The sequence below is a fragment of the Populus alba genome, chromosome 10 (genome assembly GCF_005239225.2).
Source record: "Populus alba chromosome 10, ASM523922v2, whole genome shotgun sequence".
NCBI classification, from domain to species: Eukaryota; Viridiplantae; Streptophyta; class Magnoliopsida; order Malpighiales; family Salicaceae; genus Populus; species Populus alba.
Genome location: NC_133293.1, coordinates 20,703,244 through 20,720,146, shown reverse-complemented (window position 1 = coordinate 20,720,146; position 16,903 = coordinate 20,703,244). Strand labels below are relative to the sequence as shown.

Here is a 16,903-nt window from a genome sequence, read left to right as displayed (position 1 = left end):
CAAGGCAAGAGACATGACAATTTCACTTATATACTACATATATTCGATGTTATATATATAAGATAGATCAAAGGTTAGTTTCGTAGATCTAGATATACCAATACGTAGATTGATACCTCTTTATAAGATAGTTACATCAACTTATCAAATCAACAACAAATCCTTTGAAGACAAAGGTTCCATAAATTTATCTGTAGGCTTGAAATATATTCTATGGTTGAGGGGCCATGCATGTGAACCTTTCCCCGGCACGGCCTCGTGGTATTTGACTAAGCCAAGTCAGTGGTCGCCTTTGCATGGAATGGAATTAGTCCATATAATTTCCAATATCTTTTCATAAAAAACAAACTAGCCATGAATATTTTTTGCAAAACCAAAGCTGGTTTATGAAGACTTGCCGCTGGTAGACTTTTGTGTTCTCCCTATATATACACCTCTCCTTCAACATTCCTCTTCACCCCATCACCATTTCTGTTTCTCTCTTCTCTTTCTGAAGCTAGTTGTTTAGCTATATCTAGCTAGTGGTCCAAGGTCTCACTCGTTTCGTTTCTTGTTATATATTGAATACAAATCATTGTTTTCTTTCCCCTTTCCATATCTATACTATATTAACTAACAAAGTTGCATTAATATATATTCGACCTTTAAATAATTGGATTCCAGCCATGTCACCTGCATTGGTCTCGGAAGTTCAAACCATTTGCAAAGAAGATGAGCTAGTAGAAAGTCATGAGTACCATAAAGGAGTGAAACATCTATGTGGGAGAGGGTTGAAAAAATTGCCTAGAAAATACATATTGCCGGCATTGGAACGTCCTCTTTTATCAACAAAAGATGGCGCTACTAATCTCAAGCTGCCTATAATCGATATTGCTCAGCTACAAGGTCCGGATAGAGTTCATGCCCTCGAATCCCTTTCAAAAGCTTGTCAAGAATATGGTTTTTTTCAGGTGAGCATGATTGATTTACCACATCAGCTAATTAATTACATACCCTTGGTTTTAGTTTTAATTTTGGTTTATGCAGTTGATAAATCATGGCATTGCAAGCGAATCCGTTCTCGACATGATTCAAGCAGCAAGGAAATTCTTCGAGCTTCCTTTCGAGGAGAGGTCGAAGTACATGTCGAAAGATCAGAGTGCACCAGTTAGATATGGAACAAGTTTTAATCAGAACAAAGATAGGGTGTTTTGCTGGAGAGACTTTATAAAGCTTAATTGCCATCCCCTCTCAGATGTTCTCCCTCATTGGCCTTCTTCTCCTGCCGAGCTAAGGTGAGCTTCGTGTTTCTAGCATGATGCTGTGAATCCGGTCCTGCTCAATTACCTACTCAAATAAATTAGATTAGATGATTAATTATTTCCTTAATTGTAAGTGTCAAGTGTATTATTATACATGTCTCCGTTAATTATTAATTGTTAATTCCATGTTTAATTTATTAACAGGCAAGCGGTGGTTAACTACTCGAAAGAAACAAGATCCTTGTATCTAATGCTTGCGAAAGCAATATTAGAGAGCTTAGGATTGGTTGAAACAGAAAAAGATATCGATGAAAATGGTAGCTGTGATCTTTTAAAGGAATTTGAGGATGGAAGCCAACTCATTGTGGCTAATTTCTACCCTTCATGTCCCGAACCAGACCTAACACTTGGCATCCCACCCCATTCAGACTATGGCTTCCTTACACTACTTCTCCCAGATGAAGAGGTTAAGGGTCTGCAAATTCAGCATGAAGGGAGATGGGTCACTGTGGAACCAGTTCCCAATTCATTTGTTGTTAATGTTGGTGATCATCTTGAGGTTAGTTCATTAAGCATTAACTACTAAGTTTAGCAGTTTTTAAATTATTCATCCATGCATAATTAACCCTTTTTTCATCATTTGGCAGATTTTTAGCAATGGGAAGTACAGGAGTGTACTCCATAGAGTTCTAGTCAATCCTTTGAAGTCTCGAATGTCCATTGCCTCGTTACACACTTTACCTTTCAACAGCATGATTCGTCCATCGCCAAAACTCGTCAATGATGCTAATCCAAGGCGGTATAAGGATACAGACTTTGCGACTTTTATTCAATACATGGCATCTCATGAACACAAGAACAAGAACTTCCTGGAGTCCAGGAGATTGACTCAGCTAGGCGATGCATGAGTTTTTTTTTTTTTTATATATATATATATAACTACGTCATTACAGGAAAAATAAACAAAATATCAAATATAAGAAGTTTGCCTTTAAGTTGCACAGGCAAATCAAAGCACAGTGAAGACTTGTTAGGATCGGTGCTAGAGTTCCAGAGAACACTATTCTGCTGTTTTATCAATAAAAATAAAAAAGAAACTAGGTCATTAATTAAGAAGCTTATACTTTTTCGTATGCTCTTTAATCCATTCCCTGTTGAATTTTATTTTAATACACAACTTTCTCTTTTCTATTTGGACGCATCTTGTATGATAATCAACATCTTGTATAATAATCAAGGAAGACAACTGAAGAAACTTAGGGTGAAGACAAAAAAGGTGGTGCTAAGTAGTGAGAATTAAAGAAGAAATGTGAAGAAACCTAGGGTTTTTTTTTAGGTTAGTAAGTAACTTATAGCTATTTTCTAATCTATCCTCCATTTTCACTGCTATATATAAAGCCTCTGGGTCCATGCTTTTGATTCATAAGGATTTTTTTTTTTTTGCTATATTCAAAACGAACAGGGACCTCTAATCCCTACACTTGCATGTTAGAGGCCCGAATCTTGGAGGGTCTACCCTTGTCCATTGGGTCCCCGAGCCCACGCCCGTTGACAAATTCCTTCATCACCAGCACTCCATGATGATGAAATTAATTAGAGAAAGTAATTGTGCGTGTTTGGCTCAGACACCATAGACGGCAAAGAGGACCTGACGCAACGTACAGTGACAAGGAAAAAAAAAAAACAATTTCACAAATTTTAAAATGGTAGCTAAACTGCAGAGAGAATTTTAATTAAATAAATTTTGAATTTCCCTAATTCGATGCCATTAACCTTGAAACATCAACCTCCATATGTAATTTTAGCATAAAAACAACTCCAACTAATAACATCAATTTTTCCCTTAATAAAACCGGATTTATAAAAAACGCTTACAAAACTCTAGCTCGAACTAATAATTAAATTAAAAGTTGTGCTTAATGAGTTTTATTAATAAGCTTATTTGACTTATTCAAACGTCTTATTGGATTTTAACAGTGTGTTTAGAGCCTAAACATGCTTAGAGAATTCAAATCCTTCTTAAAGATACACAAATACTCTAAAGACAAAGTTCCTACAAATTCAAATTTTCATACATGTGTTCAGCCATGTTCTTCAAATTTATCAACAGCTTGAATCTGGAAAGATAAACTTTGAAATTCTGACATATGACCATGAAGTTGCTGCTGGTGATGGATCCATGTTATTACACATCGCATTTGCGTACCGATTACAAGGACTTGTGTCTTGCTCGAAGCACAAACTCTACCTTGGTGGCGGTCTTTTCAAGGCACAGAGGATATGGTGGCAGTTAGTTTCCGTGACTTCAAAGAAATATCTAGCTGAATTTCTTGCAGATCATTTTCATTGCTTCAGCAGCCTTCAAAATTCAAACAGATAGTCCTGTAATATGTAAGATTTTAATAAAAATGTTATTTTTCTAGCTGTTGTGCTCGTTTCAGATATTAACTTTGAAAAGTATTCAGTAACAGGTTTATATATCATCAACTCAATCTATAAATTATTAGGTTAATTATTATTATTAAAACAACATTTTTTTTTAATTATTAATCCATATAGGTTTAATCAAATCAATTAGGTCATTAAAAACTTGGCTCTATTGAATGAATTTTGTTGGGTCAATATTTTTTTAAATTCAATTAAAAACCTAAATCCAGCAATAAATCTCGTTTTCCAGGTAAACTTGTGATATCAAATCAAGTTTAACAACTATATTTTTCTGCTTATATAATTATTTACACGACCCTGTAATGTTTTTGTGTGCCCTAATTTTCTCAACTTCTTGGTGACTTTTTTTTTGATGTTATCAAAAATTTCTCAACATTTTAGCCGAGTTTAATTATTTTTATTAAAATGATAATATTTTTTTCCTTCTTTAGTTATTGACTATATAGGTTTGATCGGGTCAATTGAGTCATTAAAATTTTAGCTGGATTAAATGAATTTTGTTGGGTCAATATCTTATTAAATTCAACTAAAAACTCATATCAAGTTTTTATGTTTTAAAAGCGCTTTTGAAACAAAAATTAAAAATATTTTTTCTTTGCTTCAAATTAATATTTTTTTTGTGTTTTTAGATCATTTTAATGCACTAATATCGAAAATAATTTTTAAAAAATAAAAAAATATATTATTATTTTGATACATTTCTAAATGAAAAACACTTTAAAAAGCAACCGTAACCACACTTCCAAGTATGCACATCTCCAGTTCTGTGAGATAGTATTTGATATTGCGGCAATGATTGTCTTTTACTTGAAAATACATCAAAATAATATATATTTTTTAAAAAATATTATTTATATTAACACATCAAAACGAGGTATGCATAATCCATTGTTAGAAGTAATTTTTTTTTGTTTGCATAAAAAAATATATTTTTTAGAAATAATGTTGCTGAAGGTGAGAATTTCATTTTTCCCTGAAAAAAAAAAAAAAAACTATGCTCGGGGTATGCATAATCCATTGTTCAATGACTAGCAATTTTCACAACTTTTATTTGATCAAGCACATGCCGTCAAATTAACCCCTAATCCATCGTCTAGTTCTTGATTTCATTCTTAGATAAACACCTCCATCAACCGGGCCCCTAAGATGTAAAATTTATATTTCTCATCTGGTCCTCGTGTCCCACACCCACTTGTTAAATAAAACATGAGAATCAAACGGAGAGCAATAACTAACGTGGACAACAGTACAAGATTGAGAAATATTTGAAATACCAAGGACCAAACTGATATTTTGTTTTTAAATTTTGAAAAAATGAAATTAAAGTACAGGGTTGCAACAGGGGAACAAATTGAAGTAATTAATCAAAATATGTTTTAATTTGGTGGAAGAGACACGTACCTAGCAGCACAGAACAAGTGAGTGAACTTTTGCAGAGAATCATTCAGACAACGGTATATAAAAGCGAAAGAACTTATAGGCTCTTGACCAGATCTCAAGAGAAAATTTATCGTAACCCTGTCTACTTTTCCGCAGTGAAGTTTGCTGCTGGATCACTGTCATTTTGACATCAAGGCGTCGATGCTTTGTCACCTTCAAGACAAGCCCGCTCCGAGTAATAAATTGAAGACATGGAAGTCAAATAATTTTTTTTCTTCCTGATTTTAACGGTTCCTGTTCCATTGAAATTAAAATTAAATCCCTTCTTGATTAGTTCTTGCATAGACTTTCCATGCTTATTTTTCTTTTAAATAAATAAATAAATTCGAGAAGATAGCGTACGTAGACAAAAACTAGCTCGTGTTCAAGACGAAGACCGACGGCTATGTCTGATATGTTCATGGATGAAAATATATTCAATTATAAACTTGGGTAGAATATTCAAAAGGTGATCAAACCTAATCCACGATACAGTAATTAATTTACCAAATGGGTTGGATATACGTAATGGGAAGGAATGATGCCACACTTGGAACAAATCATCACACATCATTGGCTTCTGGCGAAGAAAATTGGCGTGTGAGTTCAATCAAGTTTTGGCATCCACCCAGCAACTCCAACCCATTGGACTCTAATTTTCCAACATCATGTGAGAGCATGAGTTAGCAAGCACTGTACTCTTGTGAACCAAAAGAACAAGAAGACAACAGGACAGGGGCGACGAATCTTGAGAGCCAACATGCAAGTTGGCATCACGTGAACAGATTTTATTCCAAAATCTAATGGGAAGGCAAAGAAATAAATGTACGATCAAAACTTCACATTCATTTGGTTTGGTCCCTTGTCTAAACCCCATAATACATCACTAATTGCATCCCCTGTAAGCTGCGGCCCACGAGCCAGCATATATCCACTAGGAAGTTCTGAAGACAACAACTGCAAACGCCAAGAACTTCTGTAATTTTTATTTGTGTTCTGTCCCCATCTTCCTTCACAGTTTCTTGGGTTGCCACATAGCTCTGTCTTTGATAAACGTTGCCCATGTTTCTAGATGGACCTAAGTGTATGTTTGACATTAATGCGGTTGGTTTTGTCATTGTGGTTTGAAGATGTAAGCTAATTTTTTTTAACTAATGACATATCTAAGTAGGATCAGGTTATAATTTGATAATTCCGTAACCAAGTTAGACTCTTAAGAGATTTTCCTCGATAAACAGCTTAGCTACATGTTCTACACTCTGTCAACCAGGATTTAATTCCAAAAGTAATGGAGCATGAATGAATGTTCTTGACAAAGAATTTAAATTGTAAAAAATGAAAAAGAAAAAAAGGATTAGAAAACTATAAAAAAAGAAAGTAGAAAAGCATAAATAAGGAGAAATCATTAGACATATCAGGAGTTGTACTCCACCTTTCTCTTAAGAATACAAGAGGCGCCGCTATAAAAATAATTCATGAATCTCATGTTTTTGTAGAGGGAGAAGTATAATTCCCGGTGCACCGAAGAATTTCTCTAAACGAAATGCAAACATGCTCCAATTAAATATACTACCATATCAAAGAAAATTAAGAGATTGATGAATTGATTACTCTGATGATAATAATTTATCGGCATTGCTGTGATTAGGATGCATGTTAATGTGTGATTTTGAATTGGGATGGCGTTGTTCGTGTAGGGATCGTCAAGATCCGGCATCCCGAGAGAGGTTACGGTTACTTTCGTTACCGTTAAAGAAGTGTAACTATGGAACCATTTTACTAGGGATCGGTTGCAGTGGATTCTTTGCTATTTTGTGATTGCTTGGTTGTTTATTAATTGATTGCAGAATTTTTATTGTAATCCATGTTTCCCACTTCAGATCTTTGTAAAAGGGCATGAAGAGATGAGGAACACTTGGTAAATACGAACATTTTGGCAAACCTTGCTGCCAAAAGTTTCTAAATCTTCGTTGAGAGAGATTGCAGTGAGCTTACAGGAGAAAATCTGAAAGTTAGAAAATTGAGATCCCAGACATGCAACCTTGAAGAGGAGCTGAGAAAGAAGGAAATTAATAGCCAAGAACTTTTCACTGATCATTTTGCAGATTCAAAGTGCAGATCTATCGTAAGTCTACAAGAACAGTTAGAACGAAAAGAAATTGAGATTGATACAGTACAAGAACAGTTAGCACGTCATGAAGAAATGGAAACCAGGGCCAATGACCATCCTGCAGACATCTGTACAGACGTCAAGCTTTTCGACTCACATGTTACCGCTAAAATGGCCAAAACATTATCTGAGTTGCAGGAACACATTCAATCATGTTTAGCCTACAAGTGGGAAATCTAGTTCTGCTTTCAGTAAATCCGTGATTTAAAACGCTACAATATGTTTAATCAAAATGAGTAAGCAAAGCCTATTTTGAACAGTTTCGTCCAGCTAAAATATTTGTTTGAAGAAAAATCTGCTTCTTTCGAAAATTAAGTTGATGATGTTTCAAAATTAAATAATGAGTTATTTGGTGTTTGAAGTTGTGGTTTATCATGCTTAATTCTTTGAAGGAACAAGAGATGGATACTCTAAGGAGTTCTGATATGGGGCCAGAAACTGAGATTTCTAATCTTCAGAATGCGAAACAGCGGTTGCAGAAAAATATGGAAGCTACGCTAAGAGAAAGCACTATGGCCTCTAAATGCTTGGATGATTTATGAAATGAAATGACGGTGCTTGGTAGTAACTTTGGGTTTGCAGGCTTTAGCCAAGGAAATTTTAGAGAAGAAGTTGTCAGAGCTGGATATGTGGCTGGTAGCACAGTTAAGATATTTGTCCAACGATAGGGAATCGAACCTCGTGGAATTGCATAATTTAGAACCTCGTAATACGGGTCTCCGAGAAGAAACGAGAATAATGGAAAGTGAAATAGAGGCACAAAGGGTTGATAGGATGCAAAATCTGAGGACATGCAAATGCTGAAAGTCTTATTGAAGAATGCAGTTTGCTTCAGAAATCAAATGCAGAACTGAGGAAGCAAAAGATGGAGTTACATGAGCATTGTGCAGTCTTGGTAGCTGAGCTAAGGGATTCTGAATTATTTTTTTCATGGTATGTCCAAGGAAGTAGAAGATCTTGAAGGAAAACATATTTTGCTGCAGGAAGAAATTGCCTTGAATTAATAGCAAGCCCTTAGTGTAGAACTTGATTAGCTTCTTCAAGAAAACAATAAATATAAACGAAACTTGCAACGGAAGAGAGCATTCTGAATCAGATTCATTTAGAGAAGACAGTTGAAGTTGGGAATCTTCGAAGAGAGATTGCATATCTGACCGAACGGCAACTCAAGTCAAAAAGTAAAGGAAAGCTTCAGAATTAGCTGTGGTTGAAGTGCCTCAATTGCGTTCAGATAAAGCTATGCTGGAAGATTAAAACTTGAATTATCTGAGAGAAACCTCAGTTCCCTCCAGATGGAATCGGAGATTAAAGTGCTTAGAGTTGTGCATGAAGTTGCTGCTTCCAGACAAAACTAGGAAGTTCTGATTGCTGATTATTAAAAGCTATTTGAATTGTTAGAAGATGTCAAATCCAAGGAAGAGAAACATAAAAGCATTGTTAAGGGGGCTGGAATTAAAACTGAAAGTTCTGCATATGAGAAGCAACAAGTTAGAGGAGAAACTTCCAGCCTTAGGATCCAATTGCTGAAAACATCACTGCTTCAAGATGAGATTCGGGATCTTAAAAGATCACTTAATGAGGTCAAATTTGAAAATAAAATGCTTGAATCTTCATTGCATATTTTATCAGGGGATAACGAGGAACTGAAGGCTGAGAAAATCCTGTCTCTGCAAGAGATTCCTGACATGCAGAGAGCTATTGCTGAATTAGGAGACTGCAGACATGGTAAAGTTTCCCTTGAGAAGAAGCTTTTTCGACTGGAAGGGGATTTAACTGCAAGAAAAGCAATAGGTGCCCAGGATGCTGAGCTGAAAATGAGCTTGCCCGGGTGAAGAGAACAAATAATAAATCCCAGAGGAAGATGAGATACCTTGAAGAGGAAAAGCAAGAGTGCCTGAAGAGAACTCAGGCACTTAAAGAGGAGCTGAGACAGATGAAAGAAGAAAACGATCAACACTAGTCCTGGATCCAGTAACATGACTACTTCTACTCCTGGTGAATTGAATCTCTCACAGATCAGTACCAACAATTTATATATCATTTGAAAATAGTTAATGCATGCAACTATTTAGATGGAAAATAATTAAATTGAAGATAATCTCTAACCAACTGAAGAAAGAGGAGGCAAGTGATTTAGAAGTGTTATCTATGGGATAACAGTCAAGTCTAATTCACTATGTTTTATTTGCTGCCTCTGTTTCAGTTTGTTAACTGATGGACTTCAAGTTGATTGATGAAGATGCGGTGGTAGAAGGAGACGGATACGAGGGCAAGATATCGTCACTTCAGCCGGAGTTACAAGATTTACAGGAGCGCTGCTTCGACATGAGCCTTAAATATGCCGACGCTGAAGCTGAACTCGCGAATTCTTCCTTTTAACATGTTTTCCGGCTTAGTTTGGTATTGAGATTAAATGAATATTTGGTACTGTAATGATTTTTGTTTTTTTTCTTAATTATTGGGAAAAAGCTGTTTGATTAAATGAATTATCTATGCTCATTGCATTGAGCCCACATGTAATTATATTTAAAACATTAGTAAGCTAAAATAATATGGTTTTTATTCATGACAATATGTTTTATTTATTTTGCATGCAGTTTTAATTAACCAAATATATATATTTTTTAAAATTATAATTACAAATACTACCTGAACAGACCGCAGGCCTATTCCTAAATCAGTTTAGGCAAACAAACGTCGGGACAGAAAATGAAACAGGCTTGTTAAACTACTGGACTTAGGAGTGTTGCTTGTTAACATTGGCCTGACCCATTTTCAAAACACAACCCGCGAAACCCGAAAATTTTCAAAAGAAACCAAAAGTTTCAACTTTTAAGAACCCCGGTCTCCAAAATGCAAAAACCCAATCTCTTACCGTCTATTTAAATCCTTTCAAATCCAACCATCCACGTCACCAATCCGCGCCTCCCAAAAACCAGCCAATCACCACTCACCTCCTCTCCTTATATAAACACACCACAAACTGCAACCATTCTATCCGCATAAATAATTTTCAAAAGAAGTAACCCCCAATATTTCTCTTAAAAAGAAGAAGAAAAAAAATTCCTTCGTAGTCCCTCATTTTCAGGAATCCAAAATGGCTCCCAAGGCAGAGAAGAAGCCGGCCGAGAAGAAGCCTGCCGCAGCAGAGAAAGCCCCAGCGGAGAAGAAGCCCAGAGCTGAGAAGAAGTTGCCCAAAGAAGGAGCGAGCGAAAAGAAGAAGAAGAAGTCAAAGAAGAGCGTTGAGACCTACAAGATCTACATCTTCAAAGTATTGAAACAAGTACACCCTGATATTGGGATCTCAAGCAAGGCAATGGGTATCATGAACAGTTTCATCAATGATATCTTTGAGAAGCTTGCTCAAGAGTCTTCAAGGCTCGCTAGGTACAACAAGAAGCCTACCATTACTTCTCGGGAGATCCAGACTGCAGTCAGATTGGTTTTGCCTGGAGAACTTGCTAAGCATGCTGTTTCTGAAGGGACTAAGGCCGTTACCAAGTTCACTAGCTCTTAGGTGGATAGGGTTTGTTTGGGTCTTTTGTGGGTTTTGCGGAGTTAGTCTTTGTGTGTGATGTAAAGGTTGTTTGGATTCTGATCTGAACACAATTTAATGAAACTTGATTTTAGTTCATAAATTGGCTTTTTTATCACTGATTTTCAATTATTTTGGCCATGTTTCTTGGCGTCTCAGTTGCGAAGGTTACAAGTTCTGGATCCGAAAGCTAATTTCATGTGGCATATAACTTTTTGTTAATCGAAACGATGTTCAATTTTTTTTTCGTTAATTAAACTGTGATCAGTAAACGTAATCTAATTAACAGTTCTTGTTTACTGTATCTATACCAAATCAAATTGATCATGTGCAAAATTTGGAAGATTTTATATTATTAGGAGTAAAAATAAATAAATATTTTTAACTATGAAAGATAAAAATCGAAACTGGGATCGTCAAGAATGGTAGGAATATTTTCACATAAAATGAGAATTTTTTTTCCACTCACTGTTTCTCCATTCTTAATGCCATTGTTTATTCAAACAATCAGATATTGATAAACATTACTATAATTATTCCTATTTTTAAATATGGACATCAAAAGTAAATTTGTCTGACATATCGTGCACGACGAGCACTTTCCTCCATCACGGACGGACTGGCTCATTTGCACAGTTTGACCAGGAAGCCCCTAATGTATTTCCAGTTCCCAAATCAAGTCTCAAAAAAAGTATTTTTTCAAATCAATCCAAAATATTTTAATTTTTTTCAATTTCATCCTGTCTTGATTTTAATAAATTTTATTTACTTGTTTCCCAGCCTATAAAGTTTTTTTAATATCATGAAGTATGCAAGTTTTTAGAAGGAAAATATTAGTAAACTTTGGTGGAGGGAACAATCTGTGATACTATTTTGTTTTTAGACTGAATTGAGAATAAATATATAGTATAGCGACTAGTTTGAGGTTTCCCATTTGTACTTCCTTTGCTCTTCATACAGACTTGGTTAAAGCAATGGGAGGAAACTCAAAAAGTTATTCTCGACAAAACAGTTCGAATATTGCCACTTTAAAACAACGCAAAAGCTTCAATGACAATAAATATTCGCTGCCTTCCAATAAAATAATTTATTATACCGATGAAATTCAATTTATTAATTTTAAAACTATTGATTTGAATTTTTATAAAATAAGAAACAACTATAATTTTTATACTAATATTTTTTTTAGGTGCTTTGGATTTTACCTGTAATGCAGTCGAAGGTACCAGGGCTAGTTCAGTGCATAAAGTACATCCCCTTTTCTTACAACGACAAAGTTTGCCTGACTTCTTCTTCACTGCTTCAGCGCACGAAGTTTCCTCGATGCTGTCGCGACGATTATAGGTAAATGACTTGCATTGATTTGACAAATAAGCGTCCAGTTTTACTAGTAAATAGTATAAACAATCATATTTTATTAAATGCAATCATGATTATTTTTGTGCTTTTAAATTTTTTTTTTAATTTGATTTTTTTTTATTTTCAGATGTTTTAATATATTAATATTAAAAATAAAAAAATATATTTTAATATATTTATAAATAAAATATACTTTAAAAAACAACTATATAATATCTTCTCTTAGTTATGTGTTTCTTACCCACTTGTACGAAAGGTCAAAACACATAGCCCCTTTTCATCAACCTTTTTTCATGGCTAAATAGCGCTGCTATTCAAGGAAAAACATGATTTTTTTTTTTTTTTTTTTTGTAGTTATCAAACCTTTTTCTTTCAAATTAATACTCTCGCGTTATGTTTATATTGTTTTATTTGTTAGGATTTGTTTGTCTCTTATATGTTTTTATGCATGCAGAATATTTTAAAAAATCTTGATATTCAATTACATATCAATATTATAAAATAAAATTTTAGCTAATAGTTTCAAAACTTTTTTTGGTTGGAACAAGGACCAGAAAAACGCCCACTCTTCAAGAGATATGGAAAAATATATTTTGATCCCTAAAATTTAAATTGACACATAGTCTATCTTTATAGTTTAGAATTTAACATTTTGATTATAAATTTTATTTTTTCATGTTTCAATCATTGTGTTAAGAGAAAAAAGTTAAAGTTATAAAAAGAGAGAGAGAGAGAGATGAAGGGATTGATAGAAATAATCAAAATTCATTATAAATAAAATAATTAAAATATCATGAAATTTTTTCATGGTTTTTAAATAAAACTATAGATTTTTATGATGATATTAACAATTATTTTTTTGAACATAATATGCAAAGATAATTTTAAGAACGTGCTCATCAGTATTTAATGAAAAGAAAATATCTATTTTATTAAATCATTTTTTTCTTAAGAAAGGCAGAGGACAAGTCGGCCGAGGAGAAGGCTGGCGCCGCAGTGGGGGCAACTACAGCGGAGGAGAACACGGGAGCAGACTGCTGTCGAATCGGTTTTGTCTGAAGAAATTGTTAAGATAAAATGCTGTTTCTGAAGGGACAAAGGGTCTAAGGATTTGGTGGTTTCCTATTGCTGTGAAGTTTAAAACTTCTGAATCGGAAGGCTAAATTCACGTAGTTTATTACTCTTTGTTAATGGAATTAAGGTTCATTTTTTTTATTTTATTTTTCCAGATAGTTAGTAGACGTAATCTACTCTGAGGCATTCTTTTGCCATGCACAATAAGAAATCCCAAGAACATGGATAATCAAATTTATCATAAGCTAAATTGAGCAGCAGCAGCGAAGAGGAGAGAAATTTCATGGTGTTCGTGCTGTAACTACTAAATAGTTATAATATAAGAGATAGATAGATATAAAAAGAAAAAAGAGTAAAAAAATATGAGAGAGAAAATTAAAAAGAAAATTTAGAAAAAAATTCATATCACTTTTTGGTGTTATTATTATTATTATTATATATATATATATATATCTGTTTTATATTATAAATATTCAATATTTGCGGTGTAAACATTATGAAATTTTATTTATCAACATTAATCTAATACTTTTTCTTTAAAATCCGATGTGGAACTTGTAATTTATGTGTTGTTGCCTTTTGGTTGGTTGAGTCATTTGTGCACAGCCAAAGTGAATTTGTCAAAGATATCCTGCACGATCAGCACTCCCCTCCACCACGGGCGGACAGGCTCATTTGCACATTTTGAACAAATCAGCCCCTGATGTATTCACAATTCTCGATCGAGTCTCAAAACAAAGTATTTTATCAAATAAATCCCAAGCGTTCCTATCTCTCAATTTTTTTCTTTTCTCAATCAGTTGTTTTTTTTCCCCCAACACTGAACTGTTTTAAATTATGAGATATGCAAGTCTGTTAGGAGAATATTATCAAACTGTGGACCCAGTTGATGCTGCAATGACGATTGCAATGACGATAGAGGAAAATGACTTGCACTGGCTGATGGGTGTGGGGAAAGTAGCAAATAGTAGAAACAATTATATTTTATTGACTGACTTCGTCTTTATAATCCTCAGTCACAGTGCCTTGCTATTTATTGTATTGCAGGAACCTGCAAACCCTTATTTGCTTTAGAGATGCGTGATGAATGTTTCAAACAAGAAGTGGAAAGGTTCAACCAGTGGAGAAAAGCTCTTATCATGATGGGTGTGTGTCTTTCTGGGTGGAAATGGGATCTCGCTGATATGGCAAAAGGGTATAGCTTTTTTTTTGGTTCTAAGATGATTAATTAGATCTGCTCTTATACATCAATAAGGAATAATTTTCCTTTTCGATCCAAGCATGATATAGTCCACTTGACAGTAAATAATTGGCGTTGAATTGTATTTTTGATACTGAAAATCTTGTTTGAGCATGTTCAAATTGATGATTTGCTTTTGTGTGTGCATAGGGATGAATCAAAGTTTATCGAAGATGTGTTGAATAAATTGGATTGCAAATGCTTTCATGTTTCCAAGCACATGATAGGTGTTGATTCCGGTTTGTTGCTAGAAATTGCTACAAAAGATGTTCACGTTGTGGGCATGTATGGAATGGAAGGAGTGGGCAAGACACCTACAACAGAGTCTGTATTTAACAGACTTTGTTAAACATTACAGGGAAGTTGCTTTCTTTGGAATGTTAAAGAAATCTCAAAACAATGGGAAGTTATGGTTCAATTACATGAATCACTTCTAAAACCAAATATTCTAAGGATCAAAAGAGTTGAAAGAGAAATCAGTTTGATCAATGAACAACTTCGTTGCAAAAAAGTTCTTATTGTTCTTGATGACATGGGCTAATCAGAACAATCAGATACATTGGTTAGAGAGTGAAGTTGGTTTGGTACCGGAAAGAGAATAATCATTACAACTAGAGATGAACATTTGCTAAATGAGCTTAAATTGGATATGAGGCTGGAAAGTTGGATTGACATGCCTTTAAGAGCACCGCACCCATCCAGCACAAGATTATGTGAAGCTTTCAAATAGTGTAGTGATTTAGGACTTCCTTTAGCTCTTGAAGTTTTGAGTTCTTATTCGTTTAAAAAAAGCATCTCTGTATGTTTATGTTTAGGGTTATTGAAAAACTTAGTATTCAGAGAAGACTTGAGATAATTTTTGACACGTTAGATTATGATAAAGCAAAAGCTATATCATGCTCATTCTTTGATTTAGACAAAAAATATGTAATTGAGATACTATATGGCCTTGGTTTCTTTTCAGAAATTGATATAAATTTTCTCGTTAATAGTTCTCTTTTAACTATTAACAACTCAAATCAATTAGAGATGCATGATCTGTTGCGAGACATGGGAAGAGAGGTTGTTTGTGAATTGTCACCTAACCATCCTGGAAAACTTGGCAGAATTTGGCTTCCTAAGGATGTGCAGGGTGTGCTCAACAATCAGACGGTAAGAATTAAATCCGTATGCCTAGTCCGGTCTTGCACACAAACAATTTTCTGTCTCTTATATGAACTTTTTAGAGAGTTAACCAATTTTTTTTTCTGGATGGATCATCTTCCACACCATTATAGGTGATACTTCTGCTATTTTTGAACTGTTTTCAGTTAACTGAAGTTGTGGCGGGTCTCGCACTTGATGTGCGTTTTACATCAAAAAGTCTACCTCTAAGCAGGATGAGATGAGATATTTAAATTTACTTCTAATTGATGAAGTAAATCTCACTGGACGATAAATATCTTTCCAAAGAGGTGATATGGCTTTGTTGGCATGGATGCCCTTTGCAATCTTTACCATCCATTTTCAACTGGGGAGCTAGTAGTTCTTGATATCCAGGACAGCAACATCAAAGAACTGTGTAATGAAATCAAGGTAAGACATGTCAATGGAAAGGCTGTCTGTTCAGTAAAAAACAACACCTGCATTGTTCGTGAGTGCCAAACCAAATGAGATTCAGGGCAGGGAAGGCATCAGAACTATCTGGCCCAATTTGTTGGATGACTGCAGCAATTTAGCAAATACTTTTAAGAAGACTCCTGTTCAGGTTACCTCTCTCTCTTTCTGCATGCATAAACGCAGAATAGTACATTGCATATATGATAAGGTCTGAAATTTAGTTCTACATGAAACAGGCTCTGTGCAAGGGTAATATACCAAGATTGTTTCCGCTATTGTGGAGATGGATCTTCATTATCACTTTATCTTCCAGCAGTCGCAGATGGGGAACTCCAAGCGCTGGTTGTTTGGGTTATTTATGCAGCCAATGCAGCAAATGAAAGATTATTTCGTGATGCATATGCTTCTGCTGTTAAAAAAAAATAATAGCAATGATATTCAATACCTTGAAATGTTGATATAGCTTCTGTTTGGTAAAATTTTCACCAGCTATTTTTAGGTATTTTACATACCATTTTGAAGCTGTCTGTGGAAGTTAAGGAAGAGATATCTAGTAGAAAAGGTGTTGTGTCCATCAAATTAAAAAAAAAAAGGAGAAAGGGGAAGGACCAGCCCTGGAACTTTGTTTACCATATCCAGTAGCTGGAGAGACTGCTTGACCACGTCAGTGACACGGAAAGATTTGGCTAATACCACATTCGGGAGAGGGAAAAGCTCTTTCGTTTTTTGGTAGTATGCAGCTAATTATACTTCGTTTTGTGTCAATAAAGAGTTTTCCTGGCAGTAAGATGTGAAATAACATGGGATGCAGTACCATA

At 34.7% G+C, this 16,903-nt stretch overlaps 2 protein-coding genes, 1 long non-coding RNA gene and 1 pseudogene across 4 annotated transcripts; all 4 read left to right on the top strand.

Moving 5' to 3' along the window:
- The first annotated feature begins 471 nt into the window (after positions 1 to 471).
- On the top strand, positions 472 to 2,496 carry LOC118059852 (probable 2-oxoglutarate-dependent dioxygenase SLC1). The gene is made up of 4 exons (XM_035072838.2): positions 472 to 950; positions 1,027 to 1,274; positions 1,446 to 1,800; positions 1,889 to 2,496. The coding sequence occupies exons 1-4, from the start codon at positions 666 to 668 to the stop codon at positions 2,147 to 2,149; spliced, it is 1,149 nt and encodes a 382-aa protein (XP_034928729.1). The 5' UTR covers positions 472 to 665; the 3' UTR covers positions 2,150 to 2,496.
- Positions 2,497 to 5,636: 3,140 nt separating this feature from the next.
- On the top strand, positions 5,637 to 9,238 carry LOC118059793 (uncharacterized; annotated as a pseudogene).
- Positions 9,239 to 10,267: 1,029 nt separating this feature from the next.
- Positions 10,268 to 10,916, top strand: LOC118059851 (probable histone H2B.1). The gene has a single exon (XM_035072837.2). It carries the CDS (start codon positions 10,376 to 10,378, stop codon positions 10,793 to 10,795), a length of 420 nt encoding a protein of 139 aa, XP_034928728.1. The 5' UTR covers positions 10,268 to 10,375; the 3' UTR covers positions 10,796 to 10,916.
- Positions 10,917 to 14,238: 3,322 nt separating this feature from the next.
- On the top strand, positions 14,239 to 16,543 carry LOC118059850 (uncharacterized). Of its 2 annotated transcripts, XR_004689360.2 has the most exons (4): positions 14,239 to 14,441; positions 14,637 to 15,638; positions 15,797 to 16,233; positions 16,322 to 16,543. It is a non-coding gene; the product is annotated as an uncharacterized lncRNA (long non-coding RNA). The 2 variants fall into 2 exon arrangements; XR_004689359.2 differs by having other exon boundaries at positions 14,254 to 15,638.
- Positions 16,544 to 16,903: the final 360 nt, after the last annotated feature.